The 24480-nt window shown below is 37.2% G+C and overlaps 1 protein-coding gene across 8 annotated transcripts in view; it reads left to right on the top strand.

The window, feature by feature from the left end:
* The window catches only part of KCNIP4 (potassium voltage-gated channel interacting protein 4), a gene marked incomplete at both ends in the record, with an annotated part of 400855 nt that overhangs the window by 287033 nt on the left and 89342 nt on the right, over nt 1-24480 (top strand). For 2 of the 8 annotated variants that reach the window (XM_084266833.1, XM_084266829.1), the window contains one exon: nt 15073-15184. The exons of the other annotated variants lie outside the window; for them this stretch is intronic. In XM_084266833.1, the coding sequence (XP_084122959.1) occupies nt 15073-15184 (112 nt within the window). Of the gene's footprint in view, nt 1-15072; nt 15185-24480 lie in introns of those variants that run through there. 8 annotated transcript variants of the gene reach the window in all.

Raw genomic sequence — 24480 nt, 5'->3', positions numbered from 1 at the left:
CCAACCTGGCCTTAAACACCTCCAGGGATGGAGCATCCACCACCTCTCTGGGCAGCCTGTTCCAGCACCTTACCACTCTTTCTGTAAAGAACTTGTATTAGATTTGGGAGCTTAGTGGGCTATATGCCTGGAGCAGAAAGTTTGTAACTGGTAACTTAGAAGCAAGGACTTTCTATTTTGATGTTACTTTATTTCAATATTTTAATCAGCTGTTCATCACTGCAGTTATTGGCAAAGAAGCAGTGAAAACTGAAAGGGAGGGTTATACCTCTGTGATAACTAATGATTCCAGAACAGTGAGCACCACCAACCTTTTCAAAAATTAAAGGTAGAAATATGATAAAGTTGTATGGTTTTCCTTTGAGCTAATCCTCCAGAGATTTTCACAGCTTAAACTACCTGAATCTGTTTTTCTGCCTCACTTCTGCTGCTTTCCTTTCTTTCAGCCCAGTTCCGTAAAGCATAACTGGTTTGCTTTGCTAAGCAGCACAGAATTAAACAAAGCACAAGCAGAACTGTTGATGTGTCAGCACTGGTATCTGGTGAGTCTGATGTGTCCACAAATTGGAAACCAAAGTGGTTTTTATCTCTTAGCAGAAAAAGGCTTTAATTGGAGAGACTGTGATCTGCTTATAGATAAAAACACAGTAGTTGTGGAAGGAAGAAACAGCTGACCAGCAAGCACAATGAATATATCTCTTCCATTAAATTTAGAAGCAGATTGGTACTTGCTATTCATTATAAACTGGTTTGCAACTTTGGGGGTGAGGGGGTGGGTGAGGGAAAGAAAGAGATTTAACAGATGTAGAGGTTCACTCTTATAGACTGCTGGAGGCATGGCTAGAACTACTACAGCTGTGTGAGAAGGGCTGCTCCTAGCTCTCAAGGCAGAGAAAAACCACAGATAAAAGATGGAAGACAAATGAAACTGTTGTAATATTTTATGGAACTAAGTTCCTGAGATATTTCAGTGCAATAACAATATAAATCTTCTTTGGTATTTACTCAGCAATTGGTTAGCGTTCTAAAAATGAAAAATGTATTAACTTCTGCCTGTTATAGTGTGTACAAACTGACTGCCCATGATGCACAACAAGCATTTTGTGTTCATCTTATAAGCATAGTTGTTAATAAGGCTTAGATTTCACTTCTTAAATTTTCATGGCATACTTGCTGGTTTCAGCAGGGTCAGAGTTATTTTTCTTCCCAGAAGCTGGGTAGTGCTGTGTTCTGGTTTTAGGATGAGAATCGTGTTGGTAACTCACTGATGTTTTAGTTGTTACTGTGCAGTCCAGGACTCTTTGGTTTCTCATATTGCCCTGCCAATGAGAAGGCAGGGGACACCCTGGGATCTGGGAGGGGACACAGCCAGGACAGCTGACCTAAACTGACCAAAGGGATATTCCATATCATGTGATGTCATGCTCCATATATAGCTGGGGGTTGGCCAGAAGGCAGGGCAGCTCAAGAACTAGCTGAGCATTGGCTTTGGGTAGTGATAAATCATGTTGTTGTTGTTGTTGTTATCCTTTTCTGTCCTACTAAATTGTCTTTATCTAAACCTGTGAGTTTTAATTACTTTTTCCGCTGATTCTTCCCACCATCCCACTGGGAGGAATGGGGGTGAATGAACAGCTACGTGGTTGTTTAACGACAACACCTGTATGTCATAGAAAAATCTCTTCCTTGACTCTCCTATTAAATTTATCAGTAGTCAGGTGCAAACTTTGAGGTAGAAAATATTTTGGGGTCGGTTTGGTTTTGCTTTTTTTGGTTGTTTCTTTTATTATTTTCTGGTTTTTTTATTATTCTACGTGATTGCAATGTAGCCTTGAAAGAGAGCAAGAGCAACACCCTCCATATAAATGCAGCTACTGATAGAAAGAGCATAATTTCTTCCAGCTTCATGGCCACTGGCATCCCCTCAAGCTCCTCCTCTCTCCTCAGCTGCCTGTGCTCAAGGCCAGCTCTCTGAACATCTAGAGTAGGGCTGGCACTCTAGAATGTGCATCCTTGAATCAGAACCACCACCTTAATGACCTGATCTTGTCATCATCAAATTTTGAAGTGTCCATCTTGAGACATGTTTTTTTTTTCCTAGTTTTCCTAATTGTTTTATCTGCTGTTTGTCTGTTCACTATGACATTGTGATCCAATCAGTCTACTTTAAAAGTTTTTTAAAAGTACAATAGCATAGATGGGTGTGTGATTTTTATACATGTGCTTTCCAAGTTTCTAAATGTGGGCTTTAGATACCAGACGTGTATTTACCTACTGTCAGTTTACATCTGTTATATTTAATTGGAGAAGAGCAGGCTCCAGGGGGACCTGATACTGGTCTTTCAATACCTGAAAGGTGCCTATAAGAAAGCTGGGGAAGAACTGGGCATGTAGCAGTAGGACAAGGGGTGATGGTTTCCAACTAGAAAAGGGGAGATTTAGGTTGAAAATTAGGGAAAAAAGTTCTTCAATATGAGGGTGGTAGATCAGTGGAACAGGTTGCCTGGAGATGTAAAACATTCAAATTTGAACCCAGAAATTCCTAAGACAAGGTCTTAAAAAAAACCCAAACAATTCAACAAAACTCAACAAATGAACAACTACAACTAAACTTGGGAAGTTTTCCTTGGTAGTAATTGTTCTTTTACTGCTGCTTTTATGTCTTTTGTATGTCATGTTTCTGGCTGAGAAATTATTTTCAACATTCTTTTTACTGCTGGACAGTTGATAGCTCAGGGCACAGAATGAAAATAATGAAAAAAAAATCTAAATTCTCACTGGAAGCATGAGTCACTCTTGAACTAAAACAAGTATACTGTACCAAATCACTAGGGTCACTGGCCACCAATTGCTTCATAGAGCAATGTGAAGCTATGCCTAGCACCATGTGTCTAGCTTCAATCTCTTTATTCTTTGCAAAACAGCTCTTGATACTTTTCAGAATGCTGCAGATACCCCTAAATGACAATTACCCCTGTAGTGAGTGGTGATACCTGTTGTTATTTCTTTTGCTTTGGGAAAGCTATATCGCAAAGGTTTTTGAACCAAGGCCTTGAATAGGGCTGCACATGGGGTCTGGCATCTGGATCTGGTACTCTGAGGGTGTCCACGAACCTTTTTGTCTTCCCACATGTGGGCTAAAATTGCCCCTCCTGTCAAATATAGGCTGAGAATTTCTACTTAGTCTTACTGGTTGTCAGCACAGGGCATAGTCCACAAAATACCATTTTAAACACCAGAAAGCTTGGAAATGAACAAAAGTGAGCTGAGCACCACTCCTCCATGCCTAGAGTGTATTCATTTTGTTTTCACTGGAGATTGATGGTTCCAGAGAGGCTGAGGTGGTTGGGACTATTCCTTAATTTTTCCATCCTGGTTTTTTGGGGTTTTTTTTTTTGGAGCTTGCCTTTTATTTGTATGTGTTCCTGAAGAAAATAAAACCACCATAGTTCTGAGTCAGCCCATCAGTTTATTCATGACCTCCCTCAAACACCCTGTGTAAGTAGTACCATGGAAAACATGCAATATCTTGGCTTATTTTTAAAGAAATTCAATTTTTAAGAAAAATCTTGACAGATACGTAGTTTTAAAACGATGATCCATAGAGAAGGTCTTTTCAAATAATCTACCATGTGCTGGGGTTTGGGATGAGGAGAAATTGCATTTTTTCAAACTGTTTAACTATTTTTGCTTTTTTTTTTTCCCTCTGCACCGAAGTGCTTTATGGTTCTTAACTCATTAATACAACTGAGAAATTTCTTTGGGGATCAGAAATTCCCTCGCTCTGCTAAATGGGAACCTCGGCTCAACAAATAATGCAGCAAGTATTGCTTAACCTTTACTGCAGTTGCATTCCCTTTCCCCCCAAACAATTAAAAGTGAAGGAAAACAGCCTTCTGGCAGTGAAGGAGAGACGCAGACACTGTGTTCTGTTAGCTTGTGACTCAGATCAGATATTCTATGTGTCTCTTTTTTGTTATGCTACTCAGTGTAATTCATTAGGAAGAAAAAATGTACTAGATTGGAATTTACCAAGAGAATTTTCTAGCTGGCTGAACACCGTAAGAGAGAAACTTTACTACTACTTCTTCCTACAGCCAGGATCCAAATCAGAAAATGTAGGGAATACCCCACAGTTACTAGTTCTATAAGCGTGTCCTGTATACATATGTTAAGAAGTGTGAATCCGGATTAGTTTTAGAATACATTAAATTACAAAACTGGACTAAACTGTTTTTCTGCCATTGCACACAAGCATCCAGGCTGTGCATCTTGTTGAATCTCACTCAGTAAGGAATGCTGTTGCTGCTTTCCTGCTGCTTTTCTTTGCGTACATCTGGTATGACAGCAAGTTCTGACTTTGTCCTGCAATATCTTTGTGCTGGCTATGTTAGTTAAAATCTGTCCAGGATTTGCTTCCTTGCTGCCCTGCTCTTTTGCCATTAGACTGGCTTCTGTTCTCCAGAGTCTGCCCAGGGCTGCTAGTCTTGGACTAGAACCGTGAGATCAGGACTCAAAAGTGAAATGAGCACTGTCTGCAAAGTGTATTTACAAAACAGGCTCCGCTTATTAATCTTTTTTTATTCCCAAATTATTTTTCTCTGCCTTAACGATTTGTGAAAACTGACATATCAGACAAGCACTGAAATAAGCGCAGAAGAAGCAACGTGCTTGGGACAGCACCAAACTGTCAGACCTGTTCAGGCAGCCTTGGAACAGCCTAATTATTCTCCAGCGTACCACAGTTGCTTCAGTGAAAGACGGCAGTTGTTGCTGTCACTACTAGCGAAGAAAGGTCTCTAAGAGTAAGTTTGAAAGTAAACATTACCAAAACAAGCATCAGTTGCAGTGAGGGAACAGAGTGAAGTCTTGACACACTCTTGGGGGTACCCCAACTGGAATGCAAGTTCCTGAAAACTAAGGAAATACATGGGCATCTAATGATGGAGAGAAAGCGATGCGGAAAAGTATTTGCTTTTGAGTTATAAACAAGACAAAATATTATTAAATATTTAATTTTATTTTTATAATGAGATGTTAAGGATATGGATGGCTGTCTCATCATACAAACTTGCTTATGACTAATTAAACTTTACCTAAAAACTAGTTACCGTATTTTTTCCAGATAACTGTTTTGCCTAATTAGAGTGAGATCAGGAAGGAGTGGCATGATTGGAAAACTGGGGAAATTACTTCTGAGATTAGAGAAATTAAAATTAATAGCCTTGTGCACAGATGATTGTTGTAGGGAAATGATTCCTGAAATATTTAAGGCAGACAGAATATTCTTGGTCTTAAAAATGTCTGGAAATGATTTTTAAATGGCTTAAAAATCCAATCAACTCCAATTCATGTTCTTTCACCTAGAGGGAAACGTGCAGGTGTCTCCTTTATGGAATTTTGTTATGGCCATGTGCATGTCAAGAATCACTTGAAAACAGACTTCTTATGGCTCACAAACCCATTACACATAATGGAATGTCTGCTTATCTAAACTGTAAGCGTGGGTAGCATAGAGTCTGAGGTAAGGCTTGCAAAGCTACTGAGGAAAGGTCTCAATCCCTGCAATAACGTAACGCAATCAAAAGTGGTAACTAAACTTTTTGTTGGATGTTCAAGATAGTGTGCTTCTGTATTTTATTGCTTCCATAATTTCAGTATCTACAAGAACCTGATGATGCTGCAGTTAGTTGGACACCATAATGCTTCCTCTGGGAAGAGATGTAACCTTCCTTTTACTTACTTAAGTGATAACAAGGCATTGTAAGCTCATCAGTCCCTTCAGGGTTTGGTTTTATACTGCTGCTGTTTCTGCTTTCCAGAGTGCTGGAACAGCAGAACTGCTGGAGCAGATAATTTTTCATTGTATTGCATGGATCCTCAGAAACATTGTAGGTTCCTGCATTGGAATAGTGCTTTAAGCCAAGAAAAAAAAACTGCATTAGGAGTTGAGAAATGGTGTTATGCTGTTTTTCCCAAACTCTTCCCTGTAATTCTTTTTCCTTCACTCGTTTTCTCAAAGAATGGTAATCTAGTTTATAAATCTCCTAAATTATTAGTGCTCTGCCTAACTTACACTTTTGATGGGGGAATTGGAAGGCTTTAGAACCCTCTGAGATTCCAAATGGAGTGAAAACTCTGAATGGAGGGGGAGAAAAAAAAAGATATTACTTTCAGAGTGGGGATTATATACTGAGGGAGTAGGCAGATGTTCTTGCTAAGCCAGTTGCCATAATCTTTGAAAGATCGCAGAGAACAGGAGAGATTCCTGAGGACTGGAGGAAAGCCAGTGCCATTCCAGCCTTCAAAAAGGGTGAGAAGGAGAACCCAAGAAACTACAGGCCAGTCAGACCGACCTCCATTTCTCAAAAGGTGATGATGGAATGGCTCATTGTGGGGTTTATCCATTAGGATGTGGAGAAAAAGAGGGTTATCCCCCTTTCCACCAAGGGGAAATCATGCCTGACCAATCTTATAACCTTCTATGAATATATGAGTGGCTGGGTCGATGGAGTGCAGTTGGTGCTTAGCTTGACTTCATCAAGGCATTTGACATAATCTGTCATAACATCTTCATGGGTTAGCTTAGGAAGTGTGGGTTAGATGAGTGGACAGTGAGGTGGGTTGACAGCTGGCTGAATGGCAGATCTCAGGGGGTTTTGGGAGCAGCGAAGAGTCCCGTTGGAGGTTTGCAGCCAGCAATGTTTCCCAAGGGTCAGTACTTGGTCTGGTCTTACACAACATATCCATCAATGACCTGAGCAAGAGCACAGAGTGCCCTATCAGTAGATATGCTGATGCTGCAAAACAAGGAGAAGTGGCTGTCACGCCGGAAGGCTGTGCTGCCATTCAGTGAGGTCTTGACAGACTAGAGAGTTGGGCAACAAGGAACCAAATTAGGTTCAACAAAGGCAGATGTAGGGTCCTGCACCTAGGAAAGAATAACCCCTGCCACCAGAACAGGTTAGGGGTTGACCTGCTGAGAAGCAGCTCTGTGGAGAAGGACCTGGGACTCCTGGTGGACAAGTTAGACCTGAACCAGCAATATGCCTTTACATTGTGCTCAATATGTGTCTTACCTTCCTCATAGGTAAGACGTTCCAGTCCCTTAGACATCTTTGTGTCCCTCTGCTGGACTCTGTCCGGTATGCCCATGTCACCCTTGTACTGGGAACTGAGCACAATTATCCAGGTGTGGCCTCATCTGAGGAGGCATTTCTCTTTTCTTTTTGTCACTGATAAAAAAATAAATAGTGATATGCTTCAGAACACGTTAATAAATCAAACAATAAGATGTAAGCAAATGTTATATATGCATTCTAAATGTTGCAGAGTTCTGAATGGTAACCATGTGTTGAATATGTGTAGCTAAATCTGTGCATATGTTATGTGTAGTCTCAGTCCTACTACATATACCTAAGGGACAAGATTGTGATTACAGGCTTCCTTAGGCTTCTTGAATGTACTTCAGTCATGTAATATGGGTTAATTTGTTGTAGCTCATCTTTATAGGACAGATACACTGATCTTTTAACAAGTACATCAAATGCAGTAATATGTCAGACACTTCAGATTTAATTTATAATGCTTTCCTGTTGCTATGGAAAAATACAGTGCTTCACCTTTCTAAAAGCCAAGGAGAGAAATCGAACATTTATTGTGCGTTAGTTATTTTATATCAGAGAAAGACAGGTGCACTGCAAGAAAAGAGCCATACAGTAGTAATGTTCTTATGTTTGTTTAATAATATTTTTTTTCTTTAGTTGTTAACCATTTGTTGAAACACAGGGAGCCAGACATACCAGGTTTGACATAGAGGTGTCACACAGGATACACTGAGTGTTTTGAATTGATCAATGGTTGGTTTAGCTGTCAGGATGGTGAATATTCCTGTTGGTTACTAGAAAGTTAGCTTTTATTATTAGCATGCATAGTTAATTTGTTTTCACAGTCATCACAGCAGAAAATACCTGTCCCTTTCTTTAGGAACTCATTTGGGGTCAGCTAACTGCACAGTCTATAAAAACATAGCTTCCTAGATGTATGGGCAGGCGCAAGAGGGTATATTAATAACAAGGCTAACAGAAAATGGCTGAATATGGAGCTGTGAGTGCTACTTCAAAGAAGGGATAGGAATTAAAGATATACGGGCCTTGGGCTTGAGCCACCTTAAAAATACTCTTTGTGTGCCCGTTCAGGTAGTTCAGTGGCCAGAGAAACAACAGTCATTTAACTTTTGAGCCAATCTACAGAAAGCTTTTGAGGGGGCAAGTTTACTTGTCCTGATGATTCTTTGCTGGTTAGGTTAACCCAGTCTGAGCTTCATGCTAACATAGCTGTATTACAGCTGATAAAGTAGCTGGTTGTGACTGGCCCTTGGTAGTTGAGTTATCCTGCACTTCTCCTGTGTAGACATACGTTCATGCTTACAAACTTGGTAGTGGCAATTCCTGCTGCTGCGAGATCAAGTATGATTTAATATAAAAAGAAAAACAGGTCTGTAGGCTGAAGACACAGTCACATAGCTTAGAGATAATTTTGTTTGTCAAACAAGCCAGTGGGCTTTGCAGTAAAACAAACCAGAATTTGATTACTTACTATTACTAAATGTAATTTAACCTTGTTTAGGAAAGAGCTAGCCTCTCTGTAATGCTTTGCTGAAGCTTAATAAATTAAAATGCTGCTGTTACTCCCATGGCCATGCCATTTAATTTACAATCCACTTGCACACTAGCTATTTTAAGCATAATTTTATAACATGCTGTATCAATTAATTTTATAGAAAAATGAAACGACCTGTAGCTGTTATGTCATGGGGAGAGTTGGTAATGGCTGTCTTGTGGGATTCTTTTCGACTCTTGCTTTCAGATCACTAATGGCAGCAGTCCTTTCATTTAGATGAAAGCAAGAACAAAAGTTGCTTGGGAGCAAGTGAGAGTCAGAAGGTAAAAATGAGGAGATAAAGATACCATAGCCTAGAATTGGATTACTAAAACAGCTGCTAAGCAACTTTATAGAGCTATAGCTGCAATCTTATTTTAGTGTAATTTGAAGTATGAGGCCAAAGCTTCAGAAGTTGTATATCATATTTTCTCCCTTGATTACAAACCAGTGAATCTTGCCTGTACAGGTGTTGAATTTTTCTATTTTAGCCTATACTCACTTACAGTCATTAAAGATCTAGGGCACTTAGTGTAAATATTAACGATGATATATGAAGCCTGACAAATTTAATCTTGGATAATTACACTCCATCTAGCTCTTCTAACCGGTGAAAGTTTCCCTGCAATTTTGGTTGGATAAGTAATCTGCTAGTGCAATATTGTGGTCTTTAGTAGCTGCAGCACTGATGAGATGAACTGATTCCATACATCAGTAAGTTTTCGAAGAGTTTTATGAAAATTGCAGAAAGTTCTGTGATTAGCTCTAGCAGCTGATGCAGAAGGTGTTGCATTCAAAAAAAAATATAAATTCTTTTACCTTAAGAATAATTCTTGAAAGGATGTGGGTAAATTAATTACTTTTCCTGGTTCTCTAAGTGCTTTCTAGTGGACATAGTTTCCTTCGGCAGATCTAAGATAGAAACTTTTCTGTGTAGAAAACTAGATTATTGCCTGTGAACATATTTCTTACTGGGTAACTAATAGGATGATTAAGTTCATTTTCCAGCAGATAACTTTCCTAATAAGCTCACATCTGACATGGACAAGAAGCTGAAGCTTAGCAGTTCATATGACCTGTGCATAGGTGCCCTTTTTGTGTTTATTTGACAAATTTCTTTCTCTTCTGACTGACTGACTTCTCCCTCTGGAAAAAGAGTACAAAAAGAAGGACAGCTAATTAATAGTTCAAAATTTTGTTTCTATTTCTAACTCATCAGCAGTTTCCCTTTTTGGCTGCATTGGTGGGAAAATATAAAATAAAATCTAATGAACTATTACTGCCTGTCAATTAAGACTTTTTTTGTGCCCCTGTAAATTAGTTACAAGACTGAGCAGATTTCATCACTTAAGAAAACAGTATAATTCAAATCAGTTAATAACATTCTTGCCTTGAAAACTTTTTGATCAATCCCATTCTACATTAGAAAACAGGAAACCCAGAATGTCAGCTCAGAAGTTAAAAGTTTTTAAGTATGATAAGATTTCTCTTTGAGAAATGCCTGAGTAGACTGATACTGTTTACAAAGAGATGTTAAAATCCAAAATATAGTGGGAAGATGTAAACTGTTTTCAGTGTACTTGGTGTTAGATAGGCATTCATATTCCTCTACTCTACTCTCATGTAGAAAAGAAGAAATACTTCAGAAAAGAAGAGTTTATAAATACCAGTGAAAACTTCCTATATGCATCAAATAAAAATAAGAAAAATAAAAATTCTTTATGAAAACTAAAGCAATTAAAAGCAAAATGCACAGTTCATTTTATTGTGCTTATTACAGTGACAGTTTATAGTTAAAAAACTGTGTACTGGAATTAAATGAGTTTACCAATGTATATAAAAGAAGCATGATAATACCAGATAATTTTGAAAGAGATGTGTAATCATAGAAAATTACAGGAAAATTTCATACCCTTATACACTAATCACAGAATTATTATTTAGCTATTTTTAGAATTTTAGAACAGTTTAATCCTTAATCGTTCACTTCATTGCATCCTACATATTACTCAAGCATTTGCTGCTGCTTGTGATATGTTAAATTAGGTGTATATTATTTGTTTTGAAATGGCAAATCATCTCTGCTTTGAGTCAACTTTGAAATAATTAAATTTCAGTTTCTAAACATCTAAGCTTTATAAATAATATCTCTGAGCATTTCTGTTGTCTTCCAAGAAGTAGGGGAAAATTATGAGTATTCTGCAAGCATACAGCAATGAAAATTTGCACAGAGCATAATACACTGACATATTTAAGGTGTATCTTTTGTATTAACTGTATTCCATACCTAAATAATTCTATTTACAATTGTGAGAATAGCCAGTAACTACTTAGGGTTGTTTGTTAGAACAATGTAAGGACTCAAGAATGGGATTGTTCTTGTAGACTCTACTAATTCTGGCAGATGTCTTCTGTCCAGTTCAGAACTCCCTTAGGATCAGTGCTTCCAGAAATAAGATGTATCTCCTATGGCGCTTCAACACATTTTTCTCTTGTCTATTTACTTGGTAGAAAAAACCTTGTAGTTCCTTTCATGCTTGTACAACTAATCACTGGGGGTTAAGAATTGGCAGGAGCAGGGCCACAGCCATGAAATCCTTTACTCCACCCTTTGTAGATCACCAATGCCATGCCACTCACTTCACTTTGTGGTGGGGCACATCAGCCTAATGCTGTATTTTTGTGTGTGTCCTTGCAACCAATTAAGAATCACAAGGAAGTTTATGCAAACTTAATACATCACTAAATCACAACCAGAATGCATTGCAATGTTGAAAATGAAAGCAGGAATCAGGGAATTACAAGAAGCCCAAACAATGTTTGGATATTACAAGCTGTTGACCCCTGGTTTTAGTGCTTCATGTAAAGGATAGTGTTTTCTTTAGTGTCCTGGGGGTGGCATTGACAAAAATTTCCTTTTCTTTGAACAACTTTTAAAATTTGCATGTGGTGTCAATACAGGCACTCTGTAAGGATTTGTCACAGAAATATCAGAATACATAGTGAGAAAGAGAAATTACACTTGACTACTTGAAACTACACTTGGTTTAAGAAGGAATCAGAATATAAAGAGGTATCCTATATAGTAACTTAATTTTATTATCTGCTTGCTCAAGGTAGATTTAATTTTGAAATTATTTGAGGCATGGAGGTTTTTGGGCTTTTTTTTGATTGAACCACTTCCAGAAGAATTTGCCTTTGTAAGTGATGTGATTTTTGAGTCTGTTGCATGGTGTACTAAAGGAAACATTTCATACATCACTTTCTTTCTTTTTCTTTCCAAATAGTTTGTTATTTGTACTGCTTTACTTTTCAGACCTGGGGCTTGGAGATTCACAATGTCTGTATGTGGCTCTCTGAACTTAGAGATCTAACATGAGAAACAACGGGAAAAATAATTTTCATTTTTTAAGGAGGTAATCTCCTTAGTTCCAGTCTGTAATCAGGGACATTAATTCTACTGGATGTTCTCAGGTTGTGGTTTGTTTTTTTTCTTTAAAAATTCTTCTGTAACTCATCTGCTGCATGGGTAGAATTAGCCCATAAAATTAATGAAATTCATAATCTCTGCACTTTCATTTTTATAAGGGAACCAGGTATGTCTTGTGTGAAAGCAGAAATCTAAACACTGGTTATGGCTGAGACCACTTCTCAGTGGGTGGTTTTCTGTATGCGGGTTGGCACATTGAGCAGTAGTGTAGTAAGGCCTCTGGTCCCAGGAATGGACACTCAAGACGCCAAGGTAGCCTCAACCCACTGCATGAAAGGAGAACGTAGACTATGACAGATTCCTTCCTTTTAATATTTTCCCTGATACTGTTTATTAACAATAAATAAGACTTTTCTTCACTGTTATGGTATGATTGTTTGCATTATCACAGAATGTTAGGGTTGGAAGGGACCTCGAAAAATCATCTAGTCCAACCCCCCTGCCAGAGCAGCATCACCTAGATTAGGTCACATAGGAACATGTCCAGGTGAATTTTGAATGTCTCCAGAGAAGACGACTCCACAACCTCTCTGGGCAGCCTGTTCCAGTGCTCTGTCATCCTCACAGTGAAAAAGGTTTTCCTGATGTTCACATGCAACCTCCTGTGTTCCAGCTTGCACCCATTGCCCCTTGTCCTATCACTGGATATCACTCAGAAGAGCCTGACTACATTCTCCTGATGCTTGCCCTTTACATATTTATAGACATTGATGAAGTCACCCCTCAATCTTCTCCAAGCTAAACAGATCCAGCTTCTTCAGCCTTTCCTCATGTATTTTTTTTTTCTGTAGCTCCTGTAAAACAACATGGGCCAGTATTCCTATACTGGCATTATGTTAAGACTTGAAATATCGTAAACATGTGGCCATACTCCATCAACTGAGAAAAAGAAGAAAAAAAAATTGAGAAAAAGTTGATAATGAATAGGAATAAACTTCAGGAAAAGATAGAAGTCAGAGGTGAGAATGAGTTAAGATAAGCACATCAGAGCCTTAAAAGAAGATGATGTGGAACAACTAGAAATTGAAAAGAGGAAACAATGTCCGTTTTCTTTTAAAAGGAATAGAATTTAACATGAAACTATATTGAATAATTATCTTACGATATGAGGCAGAGGTAATGACACATTTGGAAGGTGCAGATATGTGACTGTGTTTGATTTAATTCATTTTTATTGTGCTTTCCTCTTCAGATGCTGTTTTAGCTCTACAAGTTAATAGGGGAAGGCATTGACATTCAGGTTGAGAATAAATAATAACTCATGACATTCTAGTATTAAATATCCAGAAGTGCAAAACCAAAGAATATTGCTGTTATATATTGCCTAGATGTAACGTAAAATTACCTGAAGTATGCATGTAGTTTTCTTACAAACAAAAATATGCAGATTCTGGAGTCCTGCCTATAAGGAAAAAGTCTGAGACTCTGATTTAGTTATTGTAATTTAACACAGGGAGTCTTAAAGCAAAAACATAAAGAAGCTTATTAGTAAATTGTAGATGACATTTTTCTTTCTCTACCCGACAGTCTGTAAACAATAGATTTTTAATGTGACAATCTGCTGTTGTGCTGATTGAAAGAATGCTTTCTGAACAAAACTATACGTTTCTATGCTGCTTTAAAGTCAGTAAAAATTGTTTCTAATGGAAAGAGTTAATCAACCTTAGATGAGTGGTCAATATTGAACATTTATGAGATTTGTTTTTAGCTTTGGATCATATATGGGGTTTTTTATTTTCTAATAAGGGTATCTGATACTATTTTTTCTGAGACTTCCTTTCCCTTCATTCTGTTCTGTTGTATACCAAGTGTGTGAGATTTAGTTACAGTAGAATAAACATTTAGGCCTAACCTTATAATATTTATGCAAGTGCTGTATGAATATTCTTCAGAGTCTATTCTTCACACTGGGTATCCTCTTGGTAATGATAATAATAAACACAGGACAATTAGTTTTATATGGACTATCCAATAAATCACCTGGGATCAAAAACCTCTTTTCTTTTTCCCCTGATGCGTAGCATGGGCAAGATCTTCCTGGGAGCTGAGGAAAATTCCTAATTCCCATTCATAAATATGAGTCTGGGGTTCAGCACTTCTAGGTTCACGTCCTTAGACAAAAAAGCACTCTTTTGTTTCTCAATCAATAAATAATACATTCTTCCTGGCTACAGAACAGGGATTTGGGCAGTGCATGTCTCCTTGGCAGCACTATATTTTGCTAGCTGGAGGCACTGATCATGCTGATGTGTATTTCTTTAATTTCCATTCTCATTTCCACTGAAGATTCTAATTAGATTGTGGTGATGCTGAAGAAGAGGAAGGGACGGTGTTTCTCTGAACATTATTCTTTCTAATGCAGAGGGCAGTAGTTTTCTGATGTTGCAGCATTTAGCATGTGTGAAAACAGATGTCTGTCTTCAGCAAACTGTCATTTGTCAAACTTAACAAAAATTGTGCAAAGAGAAGCTGGGGAAGGGCTGCAAAGCTGGGGGAGAGTCGGAAAGCCTGGGTCTGGAAGCACTGGAGTGCTGAGTGCTGATAGCAGTGTGCAAGTTTCCAGGGAGCATTTCTTCTTGGCACTGACACAGCCAAGTCTCCAGCTCCGACACATGTTCCTCCAAGCAGCTCTGAAGTGATGCTGCTCGTCGGATACAATGTTATACCCAGGGGTTCATGGTCCACCTCAGCCTTCTAAGAGGACTTACTACTGATGAAATCAAGTGCTTAGAGGAGCATGAGATGCGGGGCTTTATCTAATATTTTGTCTCAGCTAGAGTGGCTGGTGAATCTTCACAGCTCAGTACAGCGTTGCTTTACACCGCTGCAACTTTCTTCAAAGCAAAGTCTTGGTAAAACCCTATCATTTCCCTCTGATTGTGAACCAGCGTGAGGACTGGAATGATTTGCCTGTTGGAAGAATGTTGACTCTCGAGTGGGAGTCGGAGGGACTGCAAACAGTGGGTATTGTTGTGATTATATTTGCATCTCTGAAGCTGCTTCATTTGCTGGGACTGATTGATTTTTCAGAAGGTAAAGTGGTCACTCACAGTTTGTGCTGTTTGTAGGTGTGGTGTCTGATCTGCTAAAATAGAGAGCAACAGCTGTGAAATGAAAAGGCTTAAAAAGTGAAAATTACATTTGGACTAAAAGTCTTGGTTTGCTTTTGCTGATTTTACTTTGTTAATGCAAAGCAGAAGTAGATGCTAGCATAAGATTTGTATTTTGCAATGAATTTCTAAGTGTCTGTGAGTGGATGTTTATTAGAAAGACTGAAAGCAGTGAACATAATGCCTGTCAGGTGCCTTTCAGAGCTGTTCACTGCTACAAAACTTCATAGATTAAGTGGATCGCAGTTCAGTTCATGCTTATAACGCACTTTACACTTCCGATTTATGAAGCAATTAGAGTTTTGCTCTGTATCAGTATCTGTGTTTTAAAAATCTGTTTCATAGAAACATGCACATCACTTACTACAGTGTAAGCTTTAGGATTAAGTCTGCTCAACACCTTTCAAAATAAGGTGTAGATTCCAACATTAAATGTGGGTATTTAAAATATCTGTGATTAATACACATGTGTTAAAATTCCTGTTTGCTTGCTTAGATTCCTATCTGCTTTCTGCTGTATGGCTCATATAATTTCATCTATTCTCAAAGAGAACTTCACATTAATTCTAATGGGATTTTTTTTTCCCTATTCAAAGTGAGCTTTTTCTCACATTTTATAAAAATAGGCTATTTCAGCTCAGCTATTAATGAGATCTTTTGTGGTTTACTTTTCAACTTTGTCACAAAATGTCTTGTGTGGATTCTGTAGTAAACAGAAGCTGCTCGTTCGCTGGAGCCCTTGCTCAAAAAAATACTCGCTTTTGTCGGTATGTTTGTGCATGTGAACTCAAACCAATCCTTTTTGCTGGGTAACTGCTTTCTGTCAGAATCACACAGCCAAGAAGAACACTTTAGTTTTCTGAAACATTAACTTTTCATCATGGAATAGGACCTTTGATGGATGCACATTCACATCGTCACCTCATAAAATTGTTCAGAGTGCAGACAAAATGTGAAGTCTTTAGCACAGCACTTTTATAGTTACTGGAGTATTAAAATAAATCATCCTTAAATCTGTATATGGTTAGAATGTATAACATTTACTGTGTTGCTGGCTATGGAATTGTAAAATTACTTTGAGTTCTAAACAAATGAGTAATTTTTCTCTCACAACAGTGCTTACTTTGGGGTTTGCTTTATACCCTGGATACATAGCATTTTTAATATCTAAAAACTCCTCTTACCAGATATGCGTTATGTTCAACTTTTATAACACATGGTGACACATAGGAAAAAAAAATTAAAATGCAATACTTGGTTTGGTTTTGGGGTTTTTTAGCAGGTAGACAGTTATATCTCTCTCTTGATTTCTCATAAAATGATATTGCCATTAAGTCTGTGGGAAAATTTCAAATATATTAAATCAACTTTTAAAAAATAATCCCTGGTAGAAATTATACTGTTTTTAATATAGATAAGTTCAAGATGATATATCAGTTGAAGTATAGCATTTTTTTAATGCACTCATTAGCACCATGGTATTTCTTTACATGGTAATGTAATAATTTCATTCAAAAGTACTTAACAACATAAAACCAATCTCTACATGCATAAAGATTAAAAATTATAAAGTACAGTGCATACATTTGTAATGTTTGGAGTGTAAATAGCTCCAGTGAAGAGGGATTTCCAGTTCCCTTAAGGCTGATCTGTGCTATTTAACTCTTCCATGTTTAGGCACTGTCGTCACCATTAAACAAGAATTCTGCCCCAAATGATTAAGGAATATTTTATAAGATTTGTTGTTCTCCTACTGATAAAAAGGACATGTTTTCCATTGATACATGCTTGAATGACCAGTGCAGATCCTGAAACCAAGAGTGAGTTATGTGCTCTCCTCATCTATCCCATGGAGGATGGGCGTGAGCCATATGCTGATGCAGATCTGTTTGAATAGGTAGGCTTTCTGACATCCTAACATGCTTGTCTTCATGTTCCTGATATATTAACTGACTTTGAAAAAAAATCACTGAAATATAGGGCAGCGTGCTTGTCCTGATACTTGTTAGTAAAGGGCAGATAAGACAGTAAAATGACAAATCCTTAGTTGCTACTTTTTTAAGACTCCACTGATTTTGGTGAGGTCATGACCATGTGTTAAGGCAGTTTCTAACAGCAGAGCCACTAGTCTAAGCCCAAATTGTGTCAGCAGCAGAATGGGAGCAGGACTAAAGTCATCCACAATACCATCATGGACTAAGTAATCAGAGTGTTTCTATCCTTCCAGTTAACTTTTCCACTGTCCACATAAGTAGCTTCAGCTCCACCACTCCTTAATGTGTTAGTACTGTGCAAAAGCTTCTTTATTGTTTAATTTTATAATCATTCATAATGAGACAAAAAGTACCCTAAATCATGAATTCCATATATTTTATTACTTTATAAAAATACCAGAGATAAAATAATGCTGCACTCGCCAAAAAATTTCTTCTTTAATGCAGATACTGGAAGTGTGCTACCAGTACAGCTTCTTCCCCACACAATCATCTCTCGTACAACAATGGACTTTGAGTTGAACAAGCAAAAAGATGGGTTATTCACATACTGTGATGGACAACCACCCTCCTTTATATAGCAAAGGAATTATCGTGAAGAGCTTGACTTGCACTCGTGAGAAAGTAGGAGAATCCAGGCAATCTGCTTAGTTTTATTACAGCGTTCAACATTTGGCAGGACAGGGAACCAAATTTAATCCTATGTTTCAAGCTATGGACTGTGTTCTTCAACTTCATCCATCCTGCACTTTGCAATAAGCAGGAGAGACCAGAATGAGGAGAAAGCTGGCTTTACTGGAGCCAGTGAGCTATTTCAGTTTGGACAGAAATGAATCAATACCTCTCTTACTAGAAAAGAATGAAACTCTCCTTTCCTTCTCCTTATATTACTGTGAAAGTGGTTTGACGCTGATCAATATCTTTCCTCCAGCTTCCCTGCCTCAATTTTTTTTGCTGCAGGTCAGCTTACCTCCAAAGCTTTTGTTTTGTTACTCAGCTGGAAGAGGCAGAGAGGAGGGCAATCAAAAATGAAGCAAAGGATGGGAGCAGTAAAGTAGCAGCACTAGGCTTAGAGGAAATTCATCCACTAGAAACTTGGAGGGGAGAGATGGAAAAATTAAGGATTCACTTCGCTTTTCTGTGCCCAGACTATCTGTCAAGTGGTACCTACACAGAGAGATTATGCAAATATGTGTAAGCAACTTTTTAAACATCAGGGGACATAAATCAGTATTTAAAAGGGAAAACTTTGTGACCCTTCTTTCATCATGCATTAAGTTTAGAAGTATAAGACCTCATACAGTTTTTCTTTTGCTTCTGTATACAATCAACCAACATTGCAACCTGTTTCAGACCTTGCTATTCCTCCCCTTTTCTTTCCAATAACCTCTAACAGTTACCAGACCTTCTTGTTATCTTGGAAATTCTTTTTCAGATATAAATTTCATGTCTGACAAACAAATGTCCTGTGAACTTAAAATCTTTTGTCTAGTAGGACCCACTGGTCTCTATGTGTCTTTTAACTCAATAGGCTGTCAAGGCTAGGTAGAAATATTTGATTGTTAGTTTCTCTTACTTTGTTGCAAAGTGAAGAGCTGTTCACTTAAAGTATTATTAATAAACATATTTGGCAGCAAAGTCAGTTTTGCGAGTAAATTGAATAATTTGATGCTTTGGTTAGAATTTGGAAATTTGGGAAGGGGTGTGTTTTCCTTGGAGGTAGTTTTCTATCTTAGAATGACTGTTTTGTTTTTATTCTAATCTAATTTAGATGGAAAGAAACCACCTTCAGTCTAGAAAGCGATGTTTGAGTTGATTTGTTCTGTCATACTAAGATGCTAAAACGTGTCCTCTTTTGTCGCTTGGATACTTAAAAGCAGAGGGAGGATAAGGTTAGCTCTGTCTGCTATCATCTGTGTTAACATGTTGTTAGTTACCCTTACAGCATAGCAAAACCAGTGAGGTTTAAAGTACTGTCTTGAGTGCAGTATGACTCTCAATCTTAGAATACAAATGACATCGGGAAAGACATATGCTGAAAAATTATCTATTGCTTCATGTTTTTTCTAAGAAAAAGAACCTCAAAAAAGCAAGGGACTTTTCTTCTTGTCTATATGTGGCTGATATCCTACCTGTGCGCTGGTGGTTGTGCTCTAAGTCCAGCTTCCAACAGGCTCTTCTGTGGTGCTCACTTTCTCTCCTGTATCACCTCTCAGCCAAATGTGATGATATATAGCCTAACTCCAGGTAAACCAGAAAGGTAAAGAATATCCCATGGTGCAGTACCTGTCCCCTTGCCTTTTCTCAGGAGCTGCTTATAACACCTGATTAGGATCTGCTGTTAGTAAGCTGTTCAGTTGACACATGGTGAAATGTCCACTTCCTACTTGTCTTTTTTTCGTCTCTAGGGACACTTGTAGGAATGACAAAACTACTTGCATCTGAGTAAGTTCAAGAAGTTAAAAAACCCATGTTGTTCATGGATTTTGATATGCCAGTTGCAATTCCTGGGATTGCCAGTGAATATTTCACATCAGAAATGACAACTAATAATTCCTTCAGCATCAAAGATATTAACACCTGTGCACATAGTGCATTTGCTGAATATGGAACGTGTTAATGTTCCAACATTACCTTTCCAGAAACCTCTTGCCCTCAGAGGTGAACAAACCATTTCTTTTTTTTCTTTAGGCGTTTTCCACCCCCTTTGTAAATCCTGACAGAGATTCTGGTTTCAAGGTCACTCTAGAAAACTTTTATAGACACATCTGTAGATTTCACAGCAGACAATAGTTACTTCAGAACATGTGGAAAAACTACATTAAGTAGCTGTTTCAAATCCAATCTCAAATAGGTGTAAAAATAGAGATGCAAATTTAAACAAGAATATGCTTATTTATAAAGAGATGTTGTCTTGCTTATCTAGGTTTCTGTACACTTAAGTTGGGTGCAAGACAGGCTGAAACTTGCTGAAACTTGTAACCATCTGTTACATCTAACTCAAGATGTGCTATTTACTCTTTCCTTTCCCTCAAAAATAGTCTCAGGCTTAGGAGAATGATTTTATTTGGGAAGTACCGTCTTGACTAACTGTCTTCTCTAAGAAGAGTTTAATCTTGACAGAATTGTATTGAAAGTGAGGATTTAATTTTGCTTTTACTTTAGTGGTTTTAGGACCTAATGAACTTATACAAGTGTAAAGTAATGTATCTGATAAAGATCCTTACATGTCAAAACCAGGGAAATAATGCATCAGTCTAAACACTTGCTCTTGCCAAACTGTGAATTAATGGGATACTTCACACAGAGTGAAGTGAGATGACCCTCATGAGAGGGTCATCTTGGGAGCTGTCATACAGCCCATGTGTGATGGCCACTGGATCAGGCCTAGTCAACGTGGGTTTACAAAAGTTAGATCCTGTCAAACTAACCTGTTTAAGTACATTATGAATACCTGTATTGAGTACAAACTGGACTAAAACATATTTGAATTAGGATGCAGAGAAGAAAATCAGAGTACTAGCTTTTATCAGGATGTGCTGCTACATGTATGAACTGTGACCAATGCTCCATCTGTCTTACAGAATGCTAAAATATTTCTTTATCAGAAATCAGAAGGAGAAAAGATCATACAGAAAGCACTCGGGATTCTATTGTGACAGCTGTTGCTGGCCAAAATTACACATCTTGTGAAAGTTGTCCCTGTATATAGAGGAAAACACATCAAGTAAAGGTGACTAAATTATGTTTAATACCTGTAGTAAAGTCTTCATCCAACCAATGTGTGTGTCCTAGAGCATGGATACCAGGAACTTCCTACAGAATGCCCTGCTTATCTATTTTCACTCTGCACTCTAACACTGCTCCATGCTCAGGCTGATTTAAAAATATAACTCCACATAAAATAATTCATTTTAAGATGACAGAGATTCAGTATGACAAAGTATGTTTCTGAAAAATAACTACACTTGGTCAGCTGAGCATATGTGAGGAGAGAAAAGCACTGCTTAATCACTAATGTACTTCAGGGCTGAGGATATAGAAGGCTTTACTGTTAGAGTATGTTATTTGCAAAGATGTAAATAATCATTGCCTAAAACAGCCTTACAGAACAAGATTAAATATGTACAATGATGGAGTGACTGAATGAAAAAAACTCAAATCCATAACAGTGCAATGATGCAGAAATAATGTAGTCACCCTTGGTCTCTCGACTTCTCACGTTGCTTGTTCCGTGCTTGAAACACTTTTTACCAGAATTCTTTGATCTTTGATAATAATGACACTTGGGAGCTACTCATAAAAATTTGTAGGAATTTATATTTTTGGGATATATACAGGCTTATACGAAACATCCAGATTTACAAAGCAGTTGAATCTGTTCCATGTAACACAAAAATAATAACATAAGTTAAAGCCATTATGTTCTAATTTCTTTTTCTACTATGAATTTTAACTTACGATAAAAATACTTATGGAATTACCTTTGGGAAAAATTGCAAAAGCAGCCATAAAGCAGGTTTCGCATTCTCATCTGGGCACTTAATGCTGCATAACTGGTTCGTGTTACTAGAGCCATATAAAGAAGCCCAAATCAGACTGTTTTAATTATAGAAATGTAATATGCCCATCCAAACTGTGTAATCTGTGAACTTTTAGAAATACCCTAACAGTTGTGTGCATGTGTGTACGTTTATTGAAGATGGAGAGATAATAAAAAATTAAGACCTTGTATAACTAAAATTTAAGACTAAGTAACTTTTAATTGCTATGGTATCTCAAGGGAACAGCTATATAATGGAAGGTCTGACAGGTGCAAGTAGGTAACTTATAATGTTAAAAACAAAATAAAAAATATGATCATTACTGATTTTTTTTTTGTCTTTTGAAATGTGTTACTACTGAATGATCTGTATTTCCTTACTAAAATGGCAGGCTGTTGTGCAGATAGATTATTTTATATTTTTGTAAGTAAATTGATGGATTCCCTATGTGCATTTGCCTGACTTTTGGATATTTATATAGAAGAAGAGACCTTGAATATTTCTGATAGACATCTTCCCATTCTTGGGATACAATTTATTTTCAGCCTTTTACCAATCACTCAAGAAAGAATGAGCTATGTCATAAAACAAATCACTATTCAGACAACAGGGCTTTCAAAAGTTAGAAGGATATTGATCAAATTTCTCTGAAATTAGTCTAATCAAAATGAAGTGCAACAGTTCAGTGACTGTTTCGTGATGCTCCCAAAGGTGTGCTTTGTTCCTAGCAGCTAAAACTCCTGGGTTTGGAGTGGGAGAGAGAAATTAAGGGAATTAATATAGAGAATGGGTGGTTGAGAAGTAAGGAGGAAAAAAAAGGTGTAGTTTCCTTAGTGATCTATCACCAAGCACATAAGTAGTGAGGAAGGGAGGGCCTCAAAACAAATTTAAACCAAAAAAGAGTAATTAGGAAAGTAAACATAAAGACTTTTGAGTTTCAGTGAATTAGATTTTTCTATGTCATGCGTTAATCATTACAGTTAAGCATGTACTCCTGTGTAAGGTGAGGAAATGTAGCATTCAGTGATCAAGAAAAGAGGATTGCATTCCCCTGTGATCTAATGGGGGACACTTCACTAAGTTGTGACTGTCCAGATATCCATAATGACAGAAGCACTGGTTTTGACATAACTTCATTTTCAATTCTAGCTATAATATGTAACCTATGTACTAGCAGTTTGATTTCTATCGTTCTTGTACTCTAAATTCTTTACAGCCCTTTTGTTTCTCAGTAAAAGACAGAGTTCTAGAGTCTACACATGAGATTCTACATTGTGAGATTTGAGCTAAAGGAAACTGGGTAGGTCGGCATTTGTTTTGCAAACTTGTTTTTGTGAAGCAAGGATCAGAATTTCTTTCTGAGGTGGCAACAGAGGAATATTCCACTGGGTGTGAAATATCACTCCTGGTGATATTCAACAACTGGTAGAGCAGTGGTACTTTTTACACTCAGATAGTTACTGCTGGTTTTTTTGCAAGTATATGTGTGATTATTATTGTTAGACTATTTGCTAATCTGCACTGAGCCTCTCCCTATATTTCTTCTCCAGTTTCAGTTGGTTTAAACTACTTCATTATTTTTGTCAGGTGGGTACCAATTATCAGCAACTTCAATTATGTATTCAGAAGAATCACTATTAAATAGTAAGAAAGTTGGGTTGGTGTTCAGGAGCCCTCATTATGATTCTTTTCCTTTGTGACCTTAGGGAAATTTCTAGAAAATGGTGAAAACTCTATTAGTTAACTCATTGGCTGTTGTGAGAGTAAATAGATCAAAAGATGCTTCAGATAAGCAGCTAGAGTGGTGAGGCTGTTTGAGTATTGAGACACACAGCAATAAATCTCTTCATCTCACTGTCAAAACTAGGAGCCCAAGTTTGAAACGTGATCATGGTGATCAGTGGAGTTATAAATAGCTTCAACTTGTTTAACTTGTTTCACTCTGAATCCAACCAGAAAAGTGTTGGCATCAGTCAATACCCAAGACTTTTTTTTTTTAATTTAAACTATGAATAGTATCTACTTTCTCGTTGAGAAAAAGGTAGTCTCATCTCAGATTCCAATATAAAGCTACTGTAAATTAAATTACAGTAAGATTGTTATGGTAGCATAGCAAGTTGTACTCCTATATATTTTTGCAGCTATAAATGTTTCATGTTACCCATTCTTTTTAACCAAAACCTTGGTGTTTCTTTTTTGTTTATTATGAGCAATACAATTTATTTGAACTCATATGTGTGTAGAGAGACATACACTCCTTCACGAGGTATATAGCACATAGAATACATATATACACATATGCAATAAAATATATAGGGAAAATAATTTTATACTTTAATTTATGGTGTATTAAGTTCCAGTAGGTGGATTTGAATTATTTCAGAGACGGCAAATAAATGTTTGCTGATTTGTCTTTTCTTCTGTATTTCTTCCTATTTATCAATTTATGTCAATAATCTCTTAATACAACATATGTTTAATATGAAAGCACTTTTAATTTTGGCACAAGATACTATTTTGTTGTTATAGTGTGGAGATAATAATTGGGTTCTGTTTTCCCAAACATAAGAAATAGAATTCATTTAATTTAAATAAAATAAATTGTAAATAACTTGAAGGGAAATATTTTACAGTTTGATATTGCAGATAAACTCCTCCTTGTTGTATTTCAAATAAATTTT

This window comes from Gallinula chloropus (genome assembly GCF_964237585.1).
Source record: "Gallinula chloropus genome assembly, chromosome: 7".
NCBI classification, from domain to species: Eukaryota; Metazoa; Chordata; class Aves; order Gruiformes; family Rallidae; genus Gallinula; species Gallinula chloropus.
The sequence above is the reverse complement of the archived record's forward strand: the minus strand, read 5'-3'. Positions and strand labels throughout refer to the sequence as shown.